Consider the following 20,173-nt stretch of genomic DNA (forward strand, 5'->3'; position numbering starts at 1 on the left):
TACGTCTGCTTTTTCATATAATGTTAGGCGAAACAGACCTAGCCGGGTTAGCTAGTTAAGAAATAAAAAAACTTTTTGAGTATTCCAAAATAAAATAAAAACTCGTATATTATTATTTACTTACAAAAAAAATAAAACCTTGTTTGTTATTCACCTTATTTAAAAAAATGTCCTTCATATTTCACTTATTGCTAATAAAAATAATCCTTTATTTATTCACCTTACTGCTAGATGTCCTTTAGATAGATATTTCACTTTATTGCCTCACTTTCACATATTGTTAATACAAACACTAACAATTATTTCCTCTTTCTTTTAGGTTACTTCACTTTATTTCACACTAATTATTGCTAAATAGTAACATTAAAAAAATAATTTCCTCTTAAAAAAACAACTATAGTAAACTACGCGTGAACCTTTACTTACATACTATAAATAACATCTTATCTTAATTTTTCAAGGAAATGTCCAATTGTAATTTGATTACGTATTAATTCTAACTGAGTATCAATAATAAATTGATCTCTGTCTATATAACGTTGTAGCCGTTTAGAAAATGTCGATCCTTGTTTTTGCAAAAAACTTAAAAGTTTTAGCAGAGTCACATAATTTTTGTTTATATTCCTATTAAGTTTCGAGTGCCAGCCTTCCAGAATGTTCGTCGTTCTGTGCCGTTCTTTATAAACACACCACTGGCTTATAAATGCTTTTTCTTTTAGCCAGTACCTCTGCATATAATTTTTAAATTTATTTAATTTTTCTGAACTAGGAAATTGCGATAAAATATATTCCCATCCATCAGGTATCATGTTCTCTGGCAATAAGGGAAGAACCCCACAGAGTGCAACAATACGTTTATCTGTTCTTTTATTTAATCCTAATTTCTTAGCCCGCCTCCAGAGACTACGCGTCATATGGTAATAACACTTCTTTACTAAAACATCAGGAAATGATTTAAGTATTGCATTTGTAGATGCAACTTCGAAATCTACATGAAATTTTGTGGGTCTCCAATTCGGGAACTGCGATTTTAGAATTTCGAAAAGGGCAAAGTATGTTTCTTCTTTTTTGTTACATAGTAACGCATAACATAGCGGGACCATATTAACATTATTGACAGAATCATCCAAATTACCAAACATTGTAAATAACTGTACGAAAGGAGTAGGACAGCTCGAGAATGTTCCGTCGCAGAACACCTCTTTAATCGAAGAAAATAGGTCTCTCGACTCCTTTGCGGAAAATAACATAATTCGGTTTTCGTTGCAACTGTAGTCGGCTAACAAAAAGGATCTAAATTTATCAGGAATTTCTACATCTGTCACGTAATTAAATACACATTTAGTTACACCCAGTGATTGCTTCCTCGCATTATATAAAAGGCTTTTTTTATTTCCGTACGAGGGTGGTTTGGTTATGAGGTTTAAGCCTGTATCTTTTATAGGATTTTCAATTTTTTCTTTAAAAATTTTTGGTATTGGACTTGTGGAAATTGTTACATATTTTTTTGCCGTTTCTATTGTTTCCGCCACTATATTTTTGGTTAAATCGGGATTGCAAGGCGCTTGTGGGTCTGAGCTATGTTGAGTGTTTTTTAAAACACAAAGAGGATTCTGAAAAATAAAAAAAATAATACTTTAAATTAAATAAGTGAGTTAGTCGATTGTTGATCGACCAGACAAACAATTTCGCCTTGGAGATGTGACTGGTCCGTGTCTCACAGTAAACTGCCGCAGCCCTAACTCTCCAAAACGACCCTGCGCCCCTTTTCTCGACTTCCAGGGCTAAATCGTCTTAAGTAAAATACTGTTGGATAGCCAATAACAGTGGCAACCTACTTAGTTATTATCAATTAAAGTAATGAAAATAAAATGTTAAGGGTAACAAGGAGTATGATATTGGTCAGTATTTCCCCAGCGTGAAATTAATAATAACATCGTACTTACCTCTTGTATTGTCAGTGAGCCACTACATTTGAACTTTTTTCTCATGCTGCACTGCCATATACTGGACCCATTTTTATATACTTTTTTTTTATAATACTGGTACCCAGTATATAACAATACAGTTCCGCCCCTTCTAGGTAAAAACTTAATTTCCGAATTGGAACGTGACGATGAATCGGATACATCCATTTTTATTTATAAAATAATTATGAATTAAATAAATATCAATGAAAATAAAATGACAGTGACAAATAAAATCAATTGTTTTATTTTCGAACACTGTGAATATAGACCAGTGCAGATAGCTTCAAAATAGGTAAAATGTGAAAAAAATATATAGTACAGTGAAACCTATTGAAAAAGGAAGAAAATATAACAAAAATAAAGATATAAATAATAATAGTTTAAAAACTAAAAACACGCTAAAATCGCACAAGGAAAATCCTTAAAACTGATCTCTTGATGACGAGAATGGGATAAAATTATTAAAATGTATTGTCATCGGTTCTTGATAATTGTTCAAAATTTTAAATAAATTGGACAAAGATTCCGTTACATACATACAGGTCAAGCTAATAAAAACGTAGTAATAAATTACGGGCGATTTGCGGTCGCTACACTTAGCGACTGGGGGGATGAGTTTTTAAGGGTACAAATCGGTTTGTCTCGATTTCCGGCAGTACTACAAGTCTAAAGTCTAATAATCTACAACTCTGGTATTCAAAAATAAAGGGAAAAATAAACGTAATTTATTTTTTCCTTTATATTTGTTATATTCTGAAGGTGGTAGAACCCTTTGTGGTTCGACTCCGGCGGCACCACCGCCACACCTATTTCTACCTAATAACAGCAGTGTTAAGCGCTGCTGTGTTCCGGTTTGAAGGGTGTGGTAAGGGAGACAGACTTTTCCGAGGCGTTCCAGCTTAGTCCTCAAGGGTAGCGGCGCATCTGTGGCCGACCTCAGGTAGGAATATCTAATCCTATCTGGGGTTGATTACAGATGTCCATGGGCGGCAGTAGCCACTTACCATCAGGTGGACTGCATGCTCGTCTGCTACTCTTAAATTATAAAAAAAAAAAAAAAAAAAAAAAAAAAAAAAAAAAAAAAAAAAAAAATATTCTCGTCCTTCTCCAATAGGCTTCATATATATATTTTTGGTTTCAAAAATTGTATACACTGGTCTAATAATTTAAGCAGGTTTTAATTTAGGATAGTGGGTCTTGGAAGACAAACAAGTCTCCCAGGACCCACCAGTGGGACCATTGAGACATATCAGTCTTCACAGACCCACTGGTGGGTCTGCTTGGTGGGTCCTGGGAGACTAAGCGGAAAATGTGACGCTGGTGCCTTAAGAAGTCTGTAATAAAAGTATCACCAAACGCCTCGAGGCCGGATGAGGGTGGATTAGCTCTCCGCGGACATATAATAAGCACTATGACGTTTCAGACGTTCGAGATCGTTTATTTTTCAGCGGCTACCATTCCTGAGGACTTTATTAGATTTTATAAAGCGGGATAAGAATTTATCATTGTCCTTTATGTAATAGATGTAACAAAGAGGCACGCTATCTTACTTTAAGGCATTAGCTGCCTCTAATAAACGTATTTGACAACTTAGATGCCACTCATTTTTAGTCGATCAAGGATCAGTTAGCATGGTATGAAGTCTTAGGTTAGAACGTATTTAGAAATGTATGTGTTGTCTCAAATAAAACATTAACTTCTAAGTTTACTTCTAATCAGAACAGAACACTATAAGAGAATAGATACATATGTTCAAGTGAAGCGCGTTGGGCGCAGTCAAGAGTTAGATGGGTGCCCAATAGTCCCTTAATTTACTTAACGGTTCTGTCCTTCTGAAGGCACGTTTAGCCATTAGTTGCGAAATTTATTAGTAGAAAACAACAGCCGATTCATTTTGTCAAGTTTGAAAAGCATTTAACCCTGATTGCTCATCTCATAACCTTTCCTTCCACCTTTTATTATTTTTTCTGGCGAGGGGGAAACCTTCAAAAGGTAAAGGCCGCTCCCACGGCACGGAGTTATGTACCTTACCCCCGGTGACCGTCCTCGGCGCTGCGTAGAGGACTCCGGGATCTCCAACGGAACGCAACCGGAGTCCACTTGGCGCGTTGCCCCTTCCTCCTAAGAGTGGAGTATGGCGTAGTTCACTTCAGTAGAAATCCAAGTAATGCAATAAATATATAGCTAAACATAATAACGCAAGAAGGTATACTATCCTTCATTTCTATCTACTAGCAATTTACTAAGTAACGTATGCCATCAAAAACAATGCTTGTAAAAAGATCCAAGTCTCGCCATTCAATTCTTCTACCGTAAAAAGTCTTGAGATCTATGTAATACCAAGCCGGTAATGTATGCAGTCCCTACTTAAGGGACCTTCTGTCTTAAGGTATTATCTCACTATCTAACCTAACAACATCTCATGGGACCATACCAATATTAAAAATATTTTATGTTCTAAATAAATTAACGTGGCAATCGTACTGCAAGTCACATTGTGTTTTCATCTTATCATATCGCATCACACAGGTAACATTAGTACGATTGCCACGTCAATTTATTTAGAACATAAAATATTTTTAATATTGATATGGTCCCATGAGATGTTGTTAGGTTAGATAGTGAGATAATACCTTAAGACAGAAGGTCCCTTAAGTAGGGACTGCATACATTACCGGCTTGGTATTACATAGATCTCAAGACTTTTTACGGTAGAAGAATTGAATGGCGAGACTTGGATCTTTTTACAAGCATTGTTTTTGATGGCATCTCATTCCTTTTTGTAGATATTTCTACTCTTTTCCTTTCCGGTACCTTCCACTAGTTGAATCTCAACAACAGATTTTTTTAAAGGCAATTAAATTGTTTAGGTAGTCTTTGTAGTTATGTAAATAATCTTGCCATTCATCATCACTTTCATTCGAACATGACAATAAATTAAATCTAAAAAAGTTACTATTTTGACAACTGAAATTATGCCCGTTATCCTCAGGAAAAACATCTTCTAAAAACATCTCTACTGATTGTGATTTATTTATTTATTTATTGGGATTTAACGTGTCTTCGTATTAAATAATCGACATCCTTTACTTTCTTCTGAATATCCGACAAAAATCATTGGTAATCTTTCACTGACTTCGTCGGACTCCGGTTTTTGATATAAACCACAGTATTTACTGCCCTTGCTCAAATTAGTTTCAATTTATAATAGACTTCTGACTTCTGAAATGAAATGAAATATTTATTTAATAATGATAACATTCGTTTTAGACTTCTCGCATATACAATAATAGTTCTGTTAGCTGTTTCAACCACAACAATTTGTTTAGGGGTATATAGTATCGCCTTCTAATGTAGAATTCCATTTGTTGATAAGAAAATATTGAAAGCTCTATTACAAAATGTCGTCCCACCATCTGATCTCATACATTTGTTCGACTTGCTAGTTCCCTTTTCAACACTTTATATTTTTGACATTTCTTAAAGACTCACTCTTATGTTTTAGAAAATAAACATTCATCGTGTCATTCGAGAATAATAGTCGATAAATAATAACATGTACCTTGAACCGTTGAGTGAACTAGCTTCCATGGGACTACATAAATCTGTATGTACGATCTCCAGTATGTCGTTCGTTCGCGTTCAGAGGTTTGGAAATGGTTTCTCACTAGTCGTCATATCCGTCGGTAATGTTCACATTATCAAGACCAGTCATAATATTCTTTAAAATTCTCATATATTCCGGATTAATATGGGCTAGTCTTCTATGCCAATATTTATTTGACATTGTCAAATTACATATCGGTGATTTGACAAATTGTATATATACCATTTACGTTGTGGCCAGTTGCGATGATAATATCTATAGAGTTACTAATAGTGCAACCGTTTTTCAAGAAATTAACAGTAAATCCTTTTTCAGTAAGTTTACTCACCGCTAACAAATTCATACTTAAAATTATTTATATTAAAAAGGTTTCTTATAATAATTTCCACGTTTTTTCCGGGTAGGTACTACCACAAAATAAAAACTAACAGAAGTCAATCTTCATACAAAGTGGGCTGGAGTAACGCACACGTAGACACCACTTACCGACTCGTTATCTCGGGGGGACTCGAGCGCATACGTGCGCGACTGTCAGTTCATTTCTGACACGCGTTTGTAACTGTTTTGTACAAGCAATGGAGCAAAAAAAAATACCCTAATTGTGCAATGGACGGTTGTTTAAATTCAACGTTAAACTGTGGATTTTCGTTTTTTTATAGCTATCAATTATCAAGCTACTAGGAGCTGATATTTTTGGTGATCATGGCAAGAATATGTTATAAAGTGGATATCTAAGCTCGATTTATATAGTAGTTTCCTATTTCGAATCATTTGAAACGAACTTAACTAAATTTTTGTAATATTGCGTTGAAATGTTACGTACCTAATATTACGTAAGTTGAAAACATGATTTTTTGTTCGTATATATATTGGTTTGTCTTTAATGCCATTTGGTAGGTTTATGTCTAAAACGGATAGGGCAAAAGGAATTGTGTAATTAGGGTAATCCGTTTAGAAGTTATTAGGGATTTTCTATTGTGAACATTGTAATTTTTTATGTGCTTACATATAAAAATTATTTTCATAGACATTTATTTATGCTCAATAAGGCCGAAATTTGCCTAAACACTTGTTTCCTTGGAAACAAACTTATTATTATTTTATAATGCGGTGACAGTTGCTTAACCTCACGACAGTTATTGTATTTTGTGTATGTTACCGTTAGATTGTAGAATACGTTAGCATACACATTAACTAGGCTTAAGATTAGCTAGAAAATATGCAGATTAACTATGTAGTTAAAATTCGAAACATCTTTTCAGACTTGTTCTTAGGGCTAAAACACATACCTTTTTACGACACGACAACGTATCGTGACACATAGCGACATCGTGCCGCAAAGCGATATTGTTTCGTGAAAATATACAATGTTTGTCGTAAATTCATGACACGACGACGCATCATGGCATGCACGGGTCGACGTCAAGGGGTGAAAATTGATACAATCTTCGTTTTGTACTTTAGGTAGTGGGCAAGCTATCTGCGTTTTAACTGATTTAGGCACATTAGCCGTAACATCTAGTTTTTTTCTCATGACATTTGTCAGAAATTCGGAATGTTTTTGATATTATATAACTTTTTAGGGTTCCATACCCAAAGGGTAAAAACGGAACCCTATTTCTAAACTGTCCGTTTGTCTGTCTGACATAGAGCTCTATTTCTGGAACCTTAATAGATAGAAATTTAAAAATTTTACGGAATATGTATAATGGTGGCCGCTTTAACAATAAGTACTAAAAATAAAAAGAAAAACTTTCAAATAAAGGAGAGTTGCCATACAAGGGCCTTCTTTTTCTTTATGAGGAGGAAATCTTCAAAAGGTACTCGACGACGTGGGAGTGACGCCGGGTTATGTGGGACTTTAGCCGCACTAAAATCCTCCGGTGGCCGTCCTCAACGTTTGTTGGAGAACTCCGGGATCTCCGACTGAACGTAACAGAAGTCCTTTAAGCGCGATGCCCCGATCGAGCTCTGCCCTGGGAGAACAGTTTTCGCTCCTCCTAAACTATCCGGTGTTCACGACGGTATGCGACTACACATACCGCCGTCCTTCCCGGGGACACTTATTGGACGGTTCGAGCTCCCTCTTGCCACTCCCAACTCCGGAAGCCCCCTTGTAGTTGCTTCTTACGACAGGCACGGGATATCGTAACCCTTTTTTAGTCCAGGAACTACAGAGACAAACATATAAGGACCTGCTATTTTTTAGCGTTTTTCATTTGAAATGTTCACAATGCATTATATGGCTGCTATAACATCAATTAGTATAAATAAAAATAAAATAAACAAATATTTTTGTGGTACGGAACCCTCAGTGTACGAGTTCGATTCGCACTTCACCCATTATTTGAATTGAATTTAAATTGAAGTTGGAATTGAAAACGTCTTTTGTCTCGAGGATAAAAACAATTGACGTCGCCTATAATAGTAGGGGAGCCCAAGACGGGATTTCGAGAGTGACTCGAACGCGGCAGATTAAGATATGGGAGATACCTTACATCCTATAGAGTATCTTAAACTATCCATTTGGGGGGTTCAACCAGGGAAGTCCATCAGACTATTAATAAAAAATCGTATTATCTATAGTAGCTTAATTACATGCTGAAAACAATAAATTTATAATCTGATGGTTTGAGGGCGGCGTTAGGGAGTAATAAGGTTGCAAAAAATCTATACCTGGACATACTCGAGTGCGGTATTTTTTTTAATACAAAGGAAATAATGCTAGAAAATATGCACTATCTGATAGCGCCATTTATTAGCATGGATCCCTGGAAAGTAATAGTGTACAACAAACTAAAGGAAAAGGCAAATTTTATGGAAAATACATTATTCTTTATATATTCTCATTCTATTTTTTTTTTTCAAATCGTCAGTATAAAAAACCCCTCCACTAAATCGTCACATGAAGGGTTATGATAAGTAAAACATCAGCTGGAATTTCCTGTATAATAATATTACGCCCTCGAGTGTGTCAAGATAACTTTTTTTTCCCATTTTCGAAGAGTTACAGTCTTTCGAATCGAATCGTCAGTCTTTCGAATGGGGGACTCATCTGGGGTAACTTCATATGCCCTTTGAAAATCTAATGTGCTGGTTACTTTTTTTTCCATTTTTACCTCTCGTATGGCTGTCCCCCTATGCAAACCAGCAAATAAACATATTTCCGGCATCAGAGATATATACTCTATCACTAACCTGCCGCGCCTTGAGTATGTCTGACTCTGCTTTTTACATTTTTCGAATCATCTAGAAACTATTCCCACGGTAAATCGAAAAATATCACACAACCTTTTCTTCACTCTAACGTGTAATCTACACAATCGTATACGTCCTATTGACGCTCGAGTTTCTACCCATTTAACATAATGGGCTCCCCTACTACTCGTACATTTCGCGGACAGAAACACAGATTCATTAACTGCAAATGTAACTTTGTAATCCTATATAACTTATATAGGATACAAAGTTATTTAATGTAGTTGGTGTATCTAGATAACTGGACAGAAATTGCAAAATATTTTAGTTTTTCTATGAGTTATATACTAAACACTAATTGTATTCTCAATTTCAACCTTCTATGTCTGCTGGAAGTGCCTTAAACTTTTGATGATCGGTCAGTCAGTCAGTGAGTGAGTGACAAAATTACGAACTTTAACTACTTGTAATTCTTAAACTACTGGTTCAAATTGAATGAAATTCGAAATGTACCGTGTCTATACAATGCTTGCTTGGCTCCTGAAAATTCAGGCTTCTAGCTTCATATGCAACGAAGTTACAGGGGGTCAAAAATGGGCCGAATCGCTTCGGGAAAAGTATGGTACGGCCGTGCCGCTTCTTTTGGCTCGACTTGGCGGAGGCACTGCCGTGCCTCCAGATAACTTATAGTATACATACCTTTAGCAATTTCTCTCCGACAGGGGAACTGACAAATTGGCCGTTTAAACCATCTACGGAATCAGGACACTCACTTACCTGAAAAGGAAGACAAATTGTTTTATCGAACACTGCTCTCAAGTATAGAAATGGGGATACTGAAGTTATCTGTGACTCATATTTTAACAAACACTTAGGGGTAGAATCAAGAATAATATATCCAAGATACTAGAATAAGTAACATTAATTTTATTAACGTCGATAATTAATAATCGAACTATCCAGTTTTTCCAATGATAGAAATTTGACATTGTCCTTAATGAAAAATTTGTTATACATATGACGAATTTTGGCAGGTTAAACCTTGAATAGATTGTTTACTAATAAGAGGCGTAAATCCAAACATTAAATGATAGCTTACATATTAGTATATAAAAGTAGAAGTCGAGCATGCAATCCACCTGATGGTAAGTCTGCGGCCGCGGATGGACATCTGTCATCAACCTCAGATAAGATTAGATTCCAACCTGAGCTCGGCCAAGGATTCGCCGTTACCTTTAAGGACTAAGCTGGAATGCCTCGGAAAAGTATGTCTACCTCACCATACCCTTAAACCAGAACACAGCAGCGCTTAATACTGCTGTCACCACGCAGAAATAGGTGTGTCGGTGGTGCCGCCGGAGTCTGACTTAATAGGTTTTCTTTCAAAGTTCAGGAAAACTGAATTTATCTACAGAGTCAGGGTAGCGGAAAATAAAATGAACGAATGTATCGGGTACGCTACTTTTTCGGTAGCCAACTATTTATCAATGTTGAACTCGTAACAAACTGCGCTTACGTGACGTCTAACTGATATACAGCCACCTAAAAACTTTCTAAAACCGATACAAAAATACATCGATACACGTGTATAGTCCGCGTAAAACTGCTAGTCCGCTCTGAATATAGAAATGAGTCGCGTCGCCATAGCAAATTGTATGACTACACCTGCTCGCAACAACTTCAGAGCGGACTAGCAGTTTGGCGCCGACTATGTGTATGTATTTTAAAGGTTGTGGAAGCTTTTGTGGTGCGACACCGGCGGCGCCACCGCCACACCTATTTCTGCCTCATAACAGCAGTGTTAAGCGCTGCTGTGTTCCGTTTTGAAGGGTGTGGTAAGGGAGACTTACTTTTCCCAGGTGTTCCAGCTTAGTCCTCAGGGGTAGCGGCGATCTGTGGCCGATTTCAGGTAGGAATATCTAATCCTATCTGGGGTTGATTACAAATGTCCATGGGCGGCAGTCGCCACTTACCATCAGGTGGACTGCATGCTCGTCTAGTAGCAGACGCCTATATAATAAAAGAATATATACGTATACGAATAAATTTATTTAAACAAACTTTATTTAGACATTAGACATAATTCTTAAGTAAAGTTCTAACTCATTTTCAAGTGTAAATGAATAACCGTCACCCCAACTCTTTATCAGCCGTCATATCCAAAAAAAATCCTACCTTACCAAGTTCATCATAGATGCATGGTTTACCTGAGGTTACGTGTGGCTTTAACATTACAAGTAAACTGGAATACCTCTTGATCTTCGAGTGGCTCTGACAACAAATCCTTACCACACCTTTCAAAGCATTACATTTAAGGCCCACTTAGTAAATCACCCGCCGAAGTGTAGACAATTAAGACGTTACAATCGGCCGCAATGCTCGGAATGGCGGATGGCGGCGACAAGTCACGCGAGGGCCCCGGGGCCCGGACACGCTAATTGTTCCGATGCCACTAATTTCAAAATAAAAATACCTTCGAAATAAATGAGGGGCCCATACAAGAAACTGTTATTATTGCTAGACTCTTCAATTTTTTACAATGCAATTACATTTTTTTACAACTGCATTGTTTTGACACTGCTCTAATGCGGATGTTATTTTTTAAAAGTAAATCCGGGAAAACATCTTTCAAAGCATTACATTTAGAGCCCACTTAGTAAATCACCCGCCGAAGTGTAGACAATTAAGACGTTACAATCGGCCGCAATGCTGGAAGGATGACGGGGACAAGTCACGCGAGGGCCCCGGGGCCCGGACACGCTAATTGTTCCGATGCCACTAATTTGCCTAATTCGCCTCGTTAGACATTTTGTTTTTATCGCCGCTGTTAATTTCAAGTTTGGGAACGTGAAATGATTTCAAATGAACAGGGTGTGGTAAAAGCCTTTTTATTAAGCTTGAGTTTTATGTTTTTAATTTAGTACAAATGATAAGTTCTGTAGAATCAATCGTTTTGACAAAGGGATTTCTTATCGGATCATGCCCGGGAAGCGGCCGTGCTCCAACTGTCTTATTATGGACTTTGTATTTATACAAGTATGTAGAGACTTTGAATTGTGATTCTAGAATGTAATCTCTCTCACTGTGCTATTCAGATTTAAAGGCATTTGCTGGCAAAAAAGGGTTAAATACTTGATTTGGGTTACCTAAGGGCAGCATTTTGAAAAATTTCACTTCAACAGTGATATCTGAATAAGTTTAGACCCAATTTATCATAATTACTTTATCGTTATTTCTCATCATATTCATTAATATTTATAATGATATAAAAACCATTTATTGAAATTAAAATTACAACGTAATTTATCACTTTACCGTTACAGCAATAAGTATCATCATTGCGTATTATATCTCACACTGACATAACAACAAACTAACGCAATATTCAACAAAATCAACCAATATAAAGGGTAAAGCGCTTTCCACTCGCAGTTAGTGAATGTACGAGTATGTAAAATTTAAAAGTATGCGTCGCCGCGCAATTCTCTGAATGCCGCCGTTGTGACGCGAAATAATATTTTCTTCCATTCACTCGCTAAAATATTGGGGCTCTTCGCCCTGACTAATGATACCGTTTCTATGGAGAACTGTGAAGCGTATAGATAAATATAGTGAGAGTATCTCGTATTTGTTTCTTTTTTGTTATAAGATTGAAATAGTGAACGAACTTCCAGTCCATGACATGGTAAATGGTAACAGCCCATGGATATCCGTGACTAACTCCATACAGAATGCGTTTCCACATCTGAGAACTAAGATTAAGATAAAGAGAAGCTGTGGTATCTCCCTGGTCTAATACTAATCACAACTTTAAAATGTGTAATGAAAGTAAGAATGCTGATCGCCTGATGTTACTTAACACGCCCTTCAAACCAAAACACAGCAGCGCTACTCCGCCATTGAAAGGGCAGTCGTGATCCCACATCACTCTTTAAATTTCCTAAAACGCTTGATGACGTAAAATTTAAAATATTCTCGATTAAAATTTTCATTGTTGTTATATTTTTCCGTTTCAGCTAGACGCAGGGCTCCTCTCAGGATTACGTTAAGACAATAGTCCACCATGCTAGTATTTCAATACGTATTCAAGAACTGAAAGACTGAAAAGCACTGAAAAGTCGCAAATCACTGGGACAAACGTACACACTTGTACATATCTATAATATATAATGTTCCAACACAAAAAGTCAAATAAACGAGTTTGCAAGAAAAGCTTTCTAGATTTGCGACAGGAAAAACTGTCGTATGATTTATATAATTCCGTCCACCATCTTTGTCTTTGTGATGTAACTTGTGCGTATATTTCAAGCATGAAAAATAATAGCTTTGCATTAGGATAATTTTTTTTTGTTACGAGGAAGTATTTTCCAAATACCCATCCTCTTGGAGAGAGATAGCGACTGAACGATTTAAGATTTAGCATAATAAAAGTACCGAAGTAGCATTTATTAATATTATACAAGTATGAAACGAACGTACAGCCCACTCGATGGTAAGTGGTGGTCGCCCTTAGATATCTGCAGTAAACCCCAGATAAGTTTAAATTCCTACCTGAGTTCGGCTTGAAATACGTGCTACTTGCTTCCCCTAAGGAAGTTCCCCTAAGTCACAACGCGCCTCGGATAAGTACGTGTCCCGATACGGATGAGTACCACACCCTTCAAACCGAAACACGGCAAAACTGAACACAACTGTTATTAGGAAGAAAAAGCACCACAAAGGGTTCTTCAAAAAGATGATATATTTTTCTTACGTAGACAATAAGACTCTTTCTAAAAGACAAGTCGTCAGCAATTCGTCCATTAAAGGCAAGCATTTAAGTAATGTTTGTTTAAATAAACACAATACCAAACATGGAGCCCTAACAAAAGTTTCCTCGTAAAGTGACCGCAGTGTTTCGTGTAGTTCTAGGGTTGGCCCTTTTGTAATTGAGATTGTCAGGTACAGCGCGGCCCTGGGGGACGGAAGTAGGCGTTGTTCACACAACCTTTCGCGAAGCCCTAATTACAGGCCCGCACGTAGTTTTGGGGACAACCCATGCCGCACTATGTCCACTTTCCTTTTTTGGATTAGATCGCATATATTACTTTGATTGTCACTTGGCCGTATTTTGCATTTTTTATTTATATGGCTGAAGTGGGAAGTTGTCACCGTCACCCACGAACATCTGTAACCAATGTCATTCTAAACAGGCATTCTACCTGAAGCCGTTGTTGAACCCGATACAAATCTTGAAGCGATTTGGAAGAGATTTTAATACACGAAACTATTCTTAACAACGCTATAACAATCACGGTTGATTTGTACGTTACAGAGAAAAATTGTACCACTAAAATTCTTCCCTGCCTAACGCCATAGGTTCAAATACTCTGAAACCAGGAATATCTGCAGATGTAAAGATTTTAAACGGTTAAAAGTAATAAAGCGGCGACTTTAATACTATATATCCATACATATTAGATAGTCAGTTTATTTTTCTTAGAAATTATTTCCCCAGACGATCCGTTGTAATGAAGTTAGTCTAGTTCTGCGTCCCGAGGGACCCCGGTTCAGTAACGATACATGGTTGTAGGAAACGTTAACTTAAAAAGATATAATAATACAATAGCGACGTGACTATAACCCTTAATCAGACTTGTGGTCTTCATTGTTTACAGGTGGTATAGCAGAATTTTGCTTTTCCTCTAGTATTCGTATGTTCCGGGATGCGTTAGCTCGCAAACCAAATTATATGAACTTGCCGAAAAAATTGAGTCGTAATACCGTATGAAATCCCGATCCTATGTTGTTCTAATCAACCCTATATACTGAGTATACTATCCCCACAGTAAAACTAAAAACGAAAAGTTAATAAAACAAGCTTGTGAATCATATACTCATAAAAAAAATCCTTATTGATATAAATGTAAATTATGTAGTAGTGATCACATGTTTCTTTGCACAACACCAAAATCTAATTTCGTATAACTAAATCAGTTTTTATGTACATTTATGGCACTATAGAAATGATACCATGTACTTCAACCCTCAAAATCCTTTAAATGTTCGGAGTATTATCATAAGGGTTGAAAAACCCTGCACGTAAGCTAATACAGGTGGCGCCGCGTGTCTCCTATCAAGTCGTTCGGAATGACTTTTGAATACACAAGCAGGTCTTGGAAGCTAAGTACAGGTTCCGAGTCAGCGATTGAGGGATACGTTTCTGTATCGAGAAAAATGTACGATTTCTATTGTGGCCTCTAATAATGTATGGAGTAATTTTTATAATATAGGAGTAGCAGACAAGCATGAAATCCACCGGATGGTTAATGGCTACTGCCGTCTATGGACATCTGTAATCAAGCCCAGATAGGATTAGATATTCCTACCTGAAGTCGACCACAGATGTGCCGCTACCCCTGAGGACTAAGCTGGAACGCCTCGAAAAAGTATGTCTACCTTACCACACTCTTCAAACCGGAACACAGCAGCGCGTAACACTACTGTTAATAGGCAGAAATAGGAATCGAACCACAAAGGGTATCACCAACTTCAAAATTGCATTAACTGCAGTAACAGCCACGTGAGTTCTGATCTAAAGGGTAGTAAGTAGTCGATCCAGCTCGATAAATGGCCGTCGATTTACAAGCCAACCTCCCAGTGCGTCAATCGAACGTCTTCACGTCGTTTAGACGGGCTACTCACGCACCTGCCGCAGGGGCAATATAGGATGCATGGTCGTTGTGACGATATCGGGATTACATCTTCCCTGCCCTGCAGTGTTCCAGAATATGTTGACCTGATTAGGCTATGGCGGCATGGGCAATCTAGAGACCAAGGGTAGCCTCGCGTTCCTACCACAGGGCCGATTTGAGAAATTGTCCCTGCTACACACGTCACAATTAAAGATCATCCTCACTATTACACCCTAGATTGTCCCTGCGGCAGGTGTATGAGTAGCCGCCTTAAACGGAGACGACCTATTTGAGCCCTCGCGTTCCATATTTAAGTGGGTTATATTTTTCATATTCATGTAGTCAGCAACGGCGAACTTATTCCAATGAATGTTTGAAACTTTAGCTTGCGTATCGATCACCATAGCATTTGATGTCGTAATTGGACCACAAATGAATTTCCGGTTTGCCTTTGAGATCACAATGAGCTGTCCCTGCCAATAATTTTTGGTCGATGACTTTGTTCGAATGTAGTGAAATGTGTGTCAATTTCAAATCATTGTATTTGATATTTATAGAGAAGACCTTTCAGAAATATAAGTAAATGTATTTACGCTCTCGAGTCAAATGTTTCGAAACTAATTAAAATCCTACTGTAATTGTGTTTAAATGTCAGAGAAACAGAAGCTTCGAAATCCCTCAGAAGATATGTACTGACTACTTGTAGTTTAGGTGAAATAAACAATGGATACGTAGTAGATTATACCTTAAAGCTAGAAGTAATAAGGATAAAACGCTTTCTACACTCACAGCTCCACACTAGGATTCCCTGGGTCGTGGATGTCATGGACATACAGACTCAGAACAGATATCCAAATTCATATATAGTCCACGTTATCGGCTAAGCGTGGGTTGGTAGACTTAACATGGCATTGACCATTTTTTTAGAGAACACACAGGTTTCTACATAATATTTTCCATTTTCTAATTTCTAACATGTACTTGGACATAACTTCAAAAATTTTAAGTGGATGTTTGGGATGTGAACTTTAGGCCGCAAACACAAGACGCACAAATTAATGCCACTAGGGAATCAGTTCAAAATAGAAAAACATTGTTAGAAGAAATATTATTAGAAAACTATCAAGGTTTAATGTAACGAAGCATGAAATTTGTCAAAGTGAACCCGCCATGCGAGGAAACGTACGTAGAGCGTGCGTGACTCGAATGGGCTGGACGTGAATTACCTACTATGTAACAGATACAGTTGTATATAAAATAAAAAATGATTAATATGAAATATGATGAATTATGTAACAGTTTAGAAGATGAAATTGAAGTTGATGAAGTTAAAACTTACTTAAATTACAAGAACGTGAAATAGATATAGTCCGCGCGAAACTGCTAGTCCGTTCGGAAGTTGTTCCGAGCAGGTGTAATCATACAATTTGCTATGGCGACGCAATTCATATTTCTATATTCAGAGCGGACTAGCAGTTTTACACGGATTATACCAAATCTCAAAGTCCAAATCATCCAAGTCTACAGTAATTGAAATAAAGTTTGTGATGTCCATAAATATTGGGAAGAATGAATTAAATTTTAAACAGAATATTTGGGATTACGTTAAGACTAAAATATTTTTTACCATCGAAATTTATTGAGAAAAAAAAATACTCGTATCTGTACGATTGATAATTGTATAATCCTATATAACAATCGGAGGTAAGGCAGTTACCAATAAAAGGGCCATGATGAAAACAACAACATCAATATGTAATTGATATGAATCATTATGTTGCGTTGGACCTAAATAAATTGAGAGCAGACTAAAAAGCAAACTAATTCTACGTTATGACCTGACTATCAAGTAGTTACCAAACAGATGAAGCATTGAATTTGTGGAAGTGTTCCCGTGGCGCGACCACTCGCGACGTGCGCGTGACCGGAATGACGTCACACTGAGTAATGTTGTACGTCCGTCGATGCATGTTAAAGGGTGAAGAACAATAAACCCTTTTGCGTGTTATTTCAAAAGTTTAAAACCTTTTAATGCTAACGTGATTTATACAAATGTGATTAGAATTAATGGAATTAATATGAAACTTTTCAAATAAGCAACATGAATTAGCTATAAGAAGCGAGGGTATAACACATCTCTGATTATTTTTATTGAAAAGTACATTTTGGATCATTTTAAAATTAATTCATTTTCGACATAAAATCAATTTCAATGACACAGTTTACCTCGGTTCATTTAATATGAACATTAAAAGAGAAGACGCTTATGAGAAAGTTGTCCGTCCTAAAGCGACATCAAAATGTAATTGACACGAATAATCATGTTGAATTGGAATGAAATAAACTGAGAGCAGACTAAAAGGTAAACTAATTCTACGCTATACCCTGACTATCAACTAGCAACCAAACCGATGGAGCATTGAATTTGTGGAAGTGTTCCCGCGGCGCGACCACTCGCGAAGTGCGCGTGACCGGAATGACGTCACACTGAATAATGTTGTGCGACCGTCGATGCATGATGATGCAGGATGATAGGGTGGACAGTGAAGAATCATAAAACACTTTTGCATCATATTTCCAAACTTTAAACACTTTAATACCAACATGATATATACAAATATTAGGTTAGAGTTAATGGAATTCATACGAAACGTTTATGATGTGCCCAAAAAGCAACCATGTATCCGTTGAATAAGCAGCTATTTGAACCGTGGATGTAATAATGTTACGTTGAACCTAAATAAACTGAAAGCAGACTGAAAAGCAAACTAATTCTACACTAGTCCTGACTATCAACTAGTAACCAAACAGATGGAGCATTGAATTTGTGGAAGTGTTCCCGTGGCGCGACCACTCGCGAAGTGCGCGTGACCGGAATGACGTCACACTGAGTAATGTTGTACGTCCGTCGATGCATGTTAAAGGGTGCAGAGTGAAGAACGATAAACCCTTTTGCTTAATATTTCTAAAGTTTAAAGCTTACAATTACATTAAGTTAATGTTAAATATTCATATTAAACGATGTACATAGTGCAAAATAATTAAGAATCGTACGGCACAACGTACAAGAAACCATACAATCACATACATCTAATGGAAAAACTATGTAAAAAAACATTATATAACTTTCCCTTAATTTCAAAGGATTACAGTAATCGGTCGATACATTCAAATCATACACTCGTATTTATGTATTTATGTTTAAAGGTGGTAGAACCCTTTGTTAAAGGTGGTAGAACCCTTTGTTAAAGGTGGTAGAACCCTTTGTGGTTCGACTCCGGCGGCACCACCGCCACACCTATTTCTACCTAATAACAGCAGTGTTAGGCGCTACTGTGTTCCGGTTTGAAGGGTGTGGTAAGGGAGACAGACTTTTTAGAGGCGTTCCAGCTTAGTCCTCAGGGGTAGCGGCGCATCTGTGGCCGACCTCAGGTAGGAATATCTAATCCTACGTGGGGTTGATTACAGATGTCCATGGGCGGCAGTAGCTACTTACCATCAGGTGGACTGCATGCTCGTCTGCTACTCTTATATTATAAAAAAAAAAAAAATACTCCCAAGATTTTAAGTATAAGTTTAAGTACAATTTTAAGCAATATATAATTGTTATCAATAGGTTTTAAGATGCTTAGTCGAACATCATTAAATTATCCAGTTCCCAAATCCTACAGTCAATTGTCACTCATCTCTAACATCGTCCAAGTTTAGTCGCAAGCCAGATGTCAGCTTAATCCAAATGTAACTAAAACCGTGTTAATTACATATTATAGACCTATCGATAACGTTATACACGTAATTCGGAGCATGATATGTTAATCTGCAGTAATCCTTGAACAAGATACAAACATGAGGACTGTTGTTATGTAGACGCCATTAGCATTTTCCTTACACGAAACACAATGTCCTTATTAGCAATACGAGTATACATACATTTTCACGATATATACTTCGCTATTGTATAATATATTTTTAACAATCATCACTTAATAAAACATAGATAGTCTTCTATTTTTTCAATCAGATGAAAGTATCACTTATTAATTAACCCTGAAAAAAATGTGTTTTAAAAGCGTAATAAACCCGGATTACGCTTTTAGAACCAAAACACATGTTGATGATATGACGACTCACGTGGCTTTGCTGTCACCATGGTCTGACAGGCAGTGGGTTTTGGGTTCGATCCCAGACCAGACAAAAGTCTAAATTATGAATTTAGATTTAGTCTAAATTATTGTGCCCATGGGATACAACAGAGACCCCAGGTGAGGCCGTTAGTGTAGAAAGCGTATTTTTATGTGTGGTAGCATACATTTTACTTAGCTTGTAGAAGTAGGCACCACCTACGTACTATCATACACTACATAGTTCTTTATAACCTAACTTTAAATTTTAAATGCGTCTAAAATTGCACGGACATAAAATGTTAGTTAACGACAAAAATTTGAAAGCAAACACGCAACAATGTATTTTTATGTTCGCGCTAATAAAATTTATATTCGAGTCAGACCAATAACAGGATGCATATTAAACCAAATAGAAATAGAGTGCATATCCTTAACTTTTCTGCGTCAATATATATAGTATACCTACTCTTATTTAAAGATAAATTTTAACTTAAACATAAGATTCACAGATTATGAATTTAAGGAACTAGAAATAATTAGGTAAGTTCACAAACTATCCTTCTCGTACACATTTACCTTTTGTATGGTATTGATATGCAT

General features: G+C 36.8%; 2 protein-coding genes across 2 annotated transcripts in view; both read right to left on the bottom strand.

Moving 5' to 3' along the window:
* The window catches only part of aPKC (protein kinase C iota type), a 271,760-nt gene that overhangs the window by 179,046 nt on the left and 72,541 nt on the right, over window positions 1-20,173 (bottom strand). The gene's annotated exons all lie outside the window — the stretch shown is intronic.
* Window positions 9,530-20,173, bottom strand: part of LOC140754141 (protein kinase C iota type-like) — a 94,310-nt gene continuing 83,666 nt past the window's right edge. Inside the window, exon 4 of the mRNA XM_073089069.1 lies at window positions 9,530-9,552. Coding sequence (XP_072945170.1) covers window positions 9,545-9,552 — 8 coding nt within the window. The 3' untranslated portion in view covers window positions 9,530-9,544. The remainder of the gene's footprint in view (window positions 9,553-20,173) is intronic.

The sequence above is a fragment of the Epargyreus clarus genome, unplaced genomic scaffold, assembly GCF_041222505.1.
Source record: "Epargyreus clarus isolate Ecla_fem2 unplaced genomic scaffold, WU_Ecla_fem_2.2 ptg000027l, whole genome shotgun sequence".
NCBI classification, from domain to species: domain Eukaryota; kingdom Metazoa; phylum Arthropoda; class Insecta; order Lepidoptera; family Hesperiidae; genus Epargyreus; species Epargyreus clarus.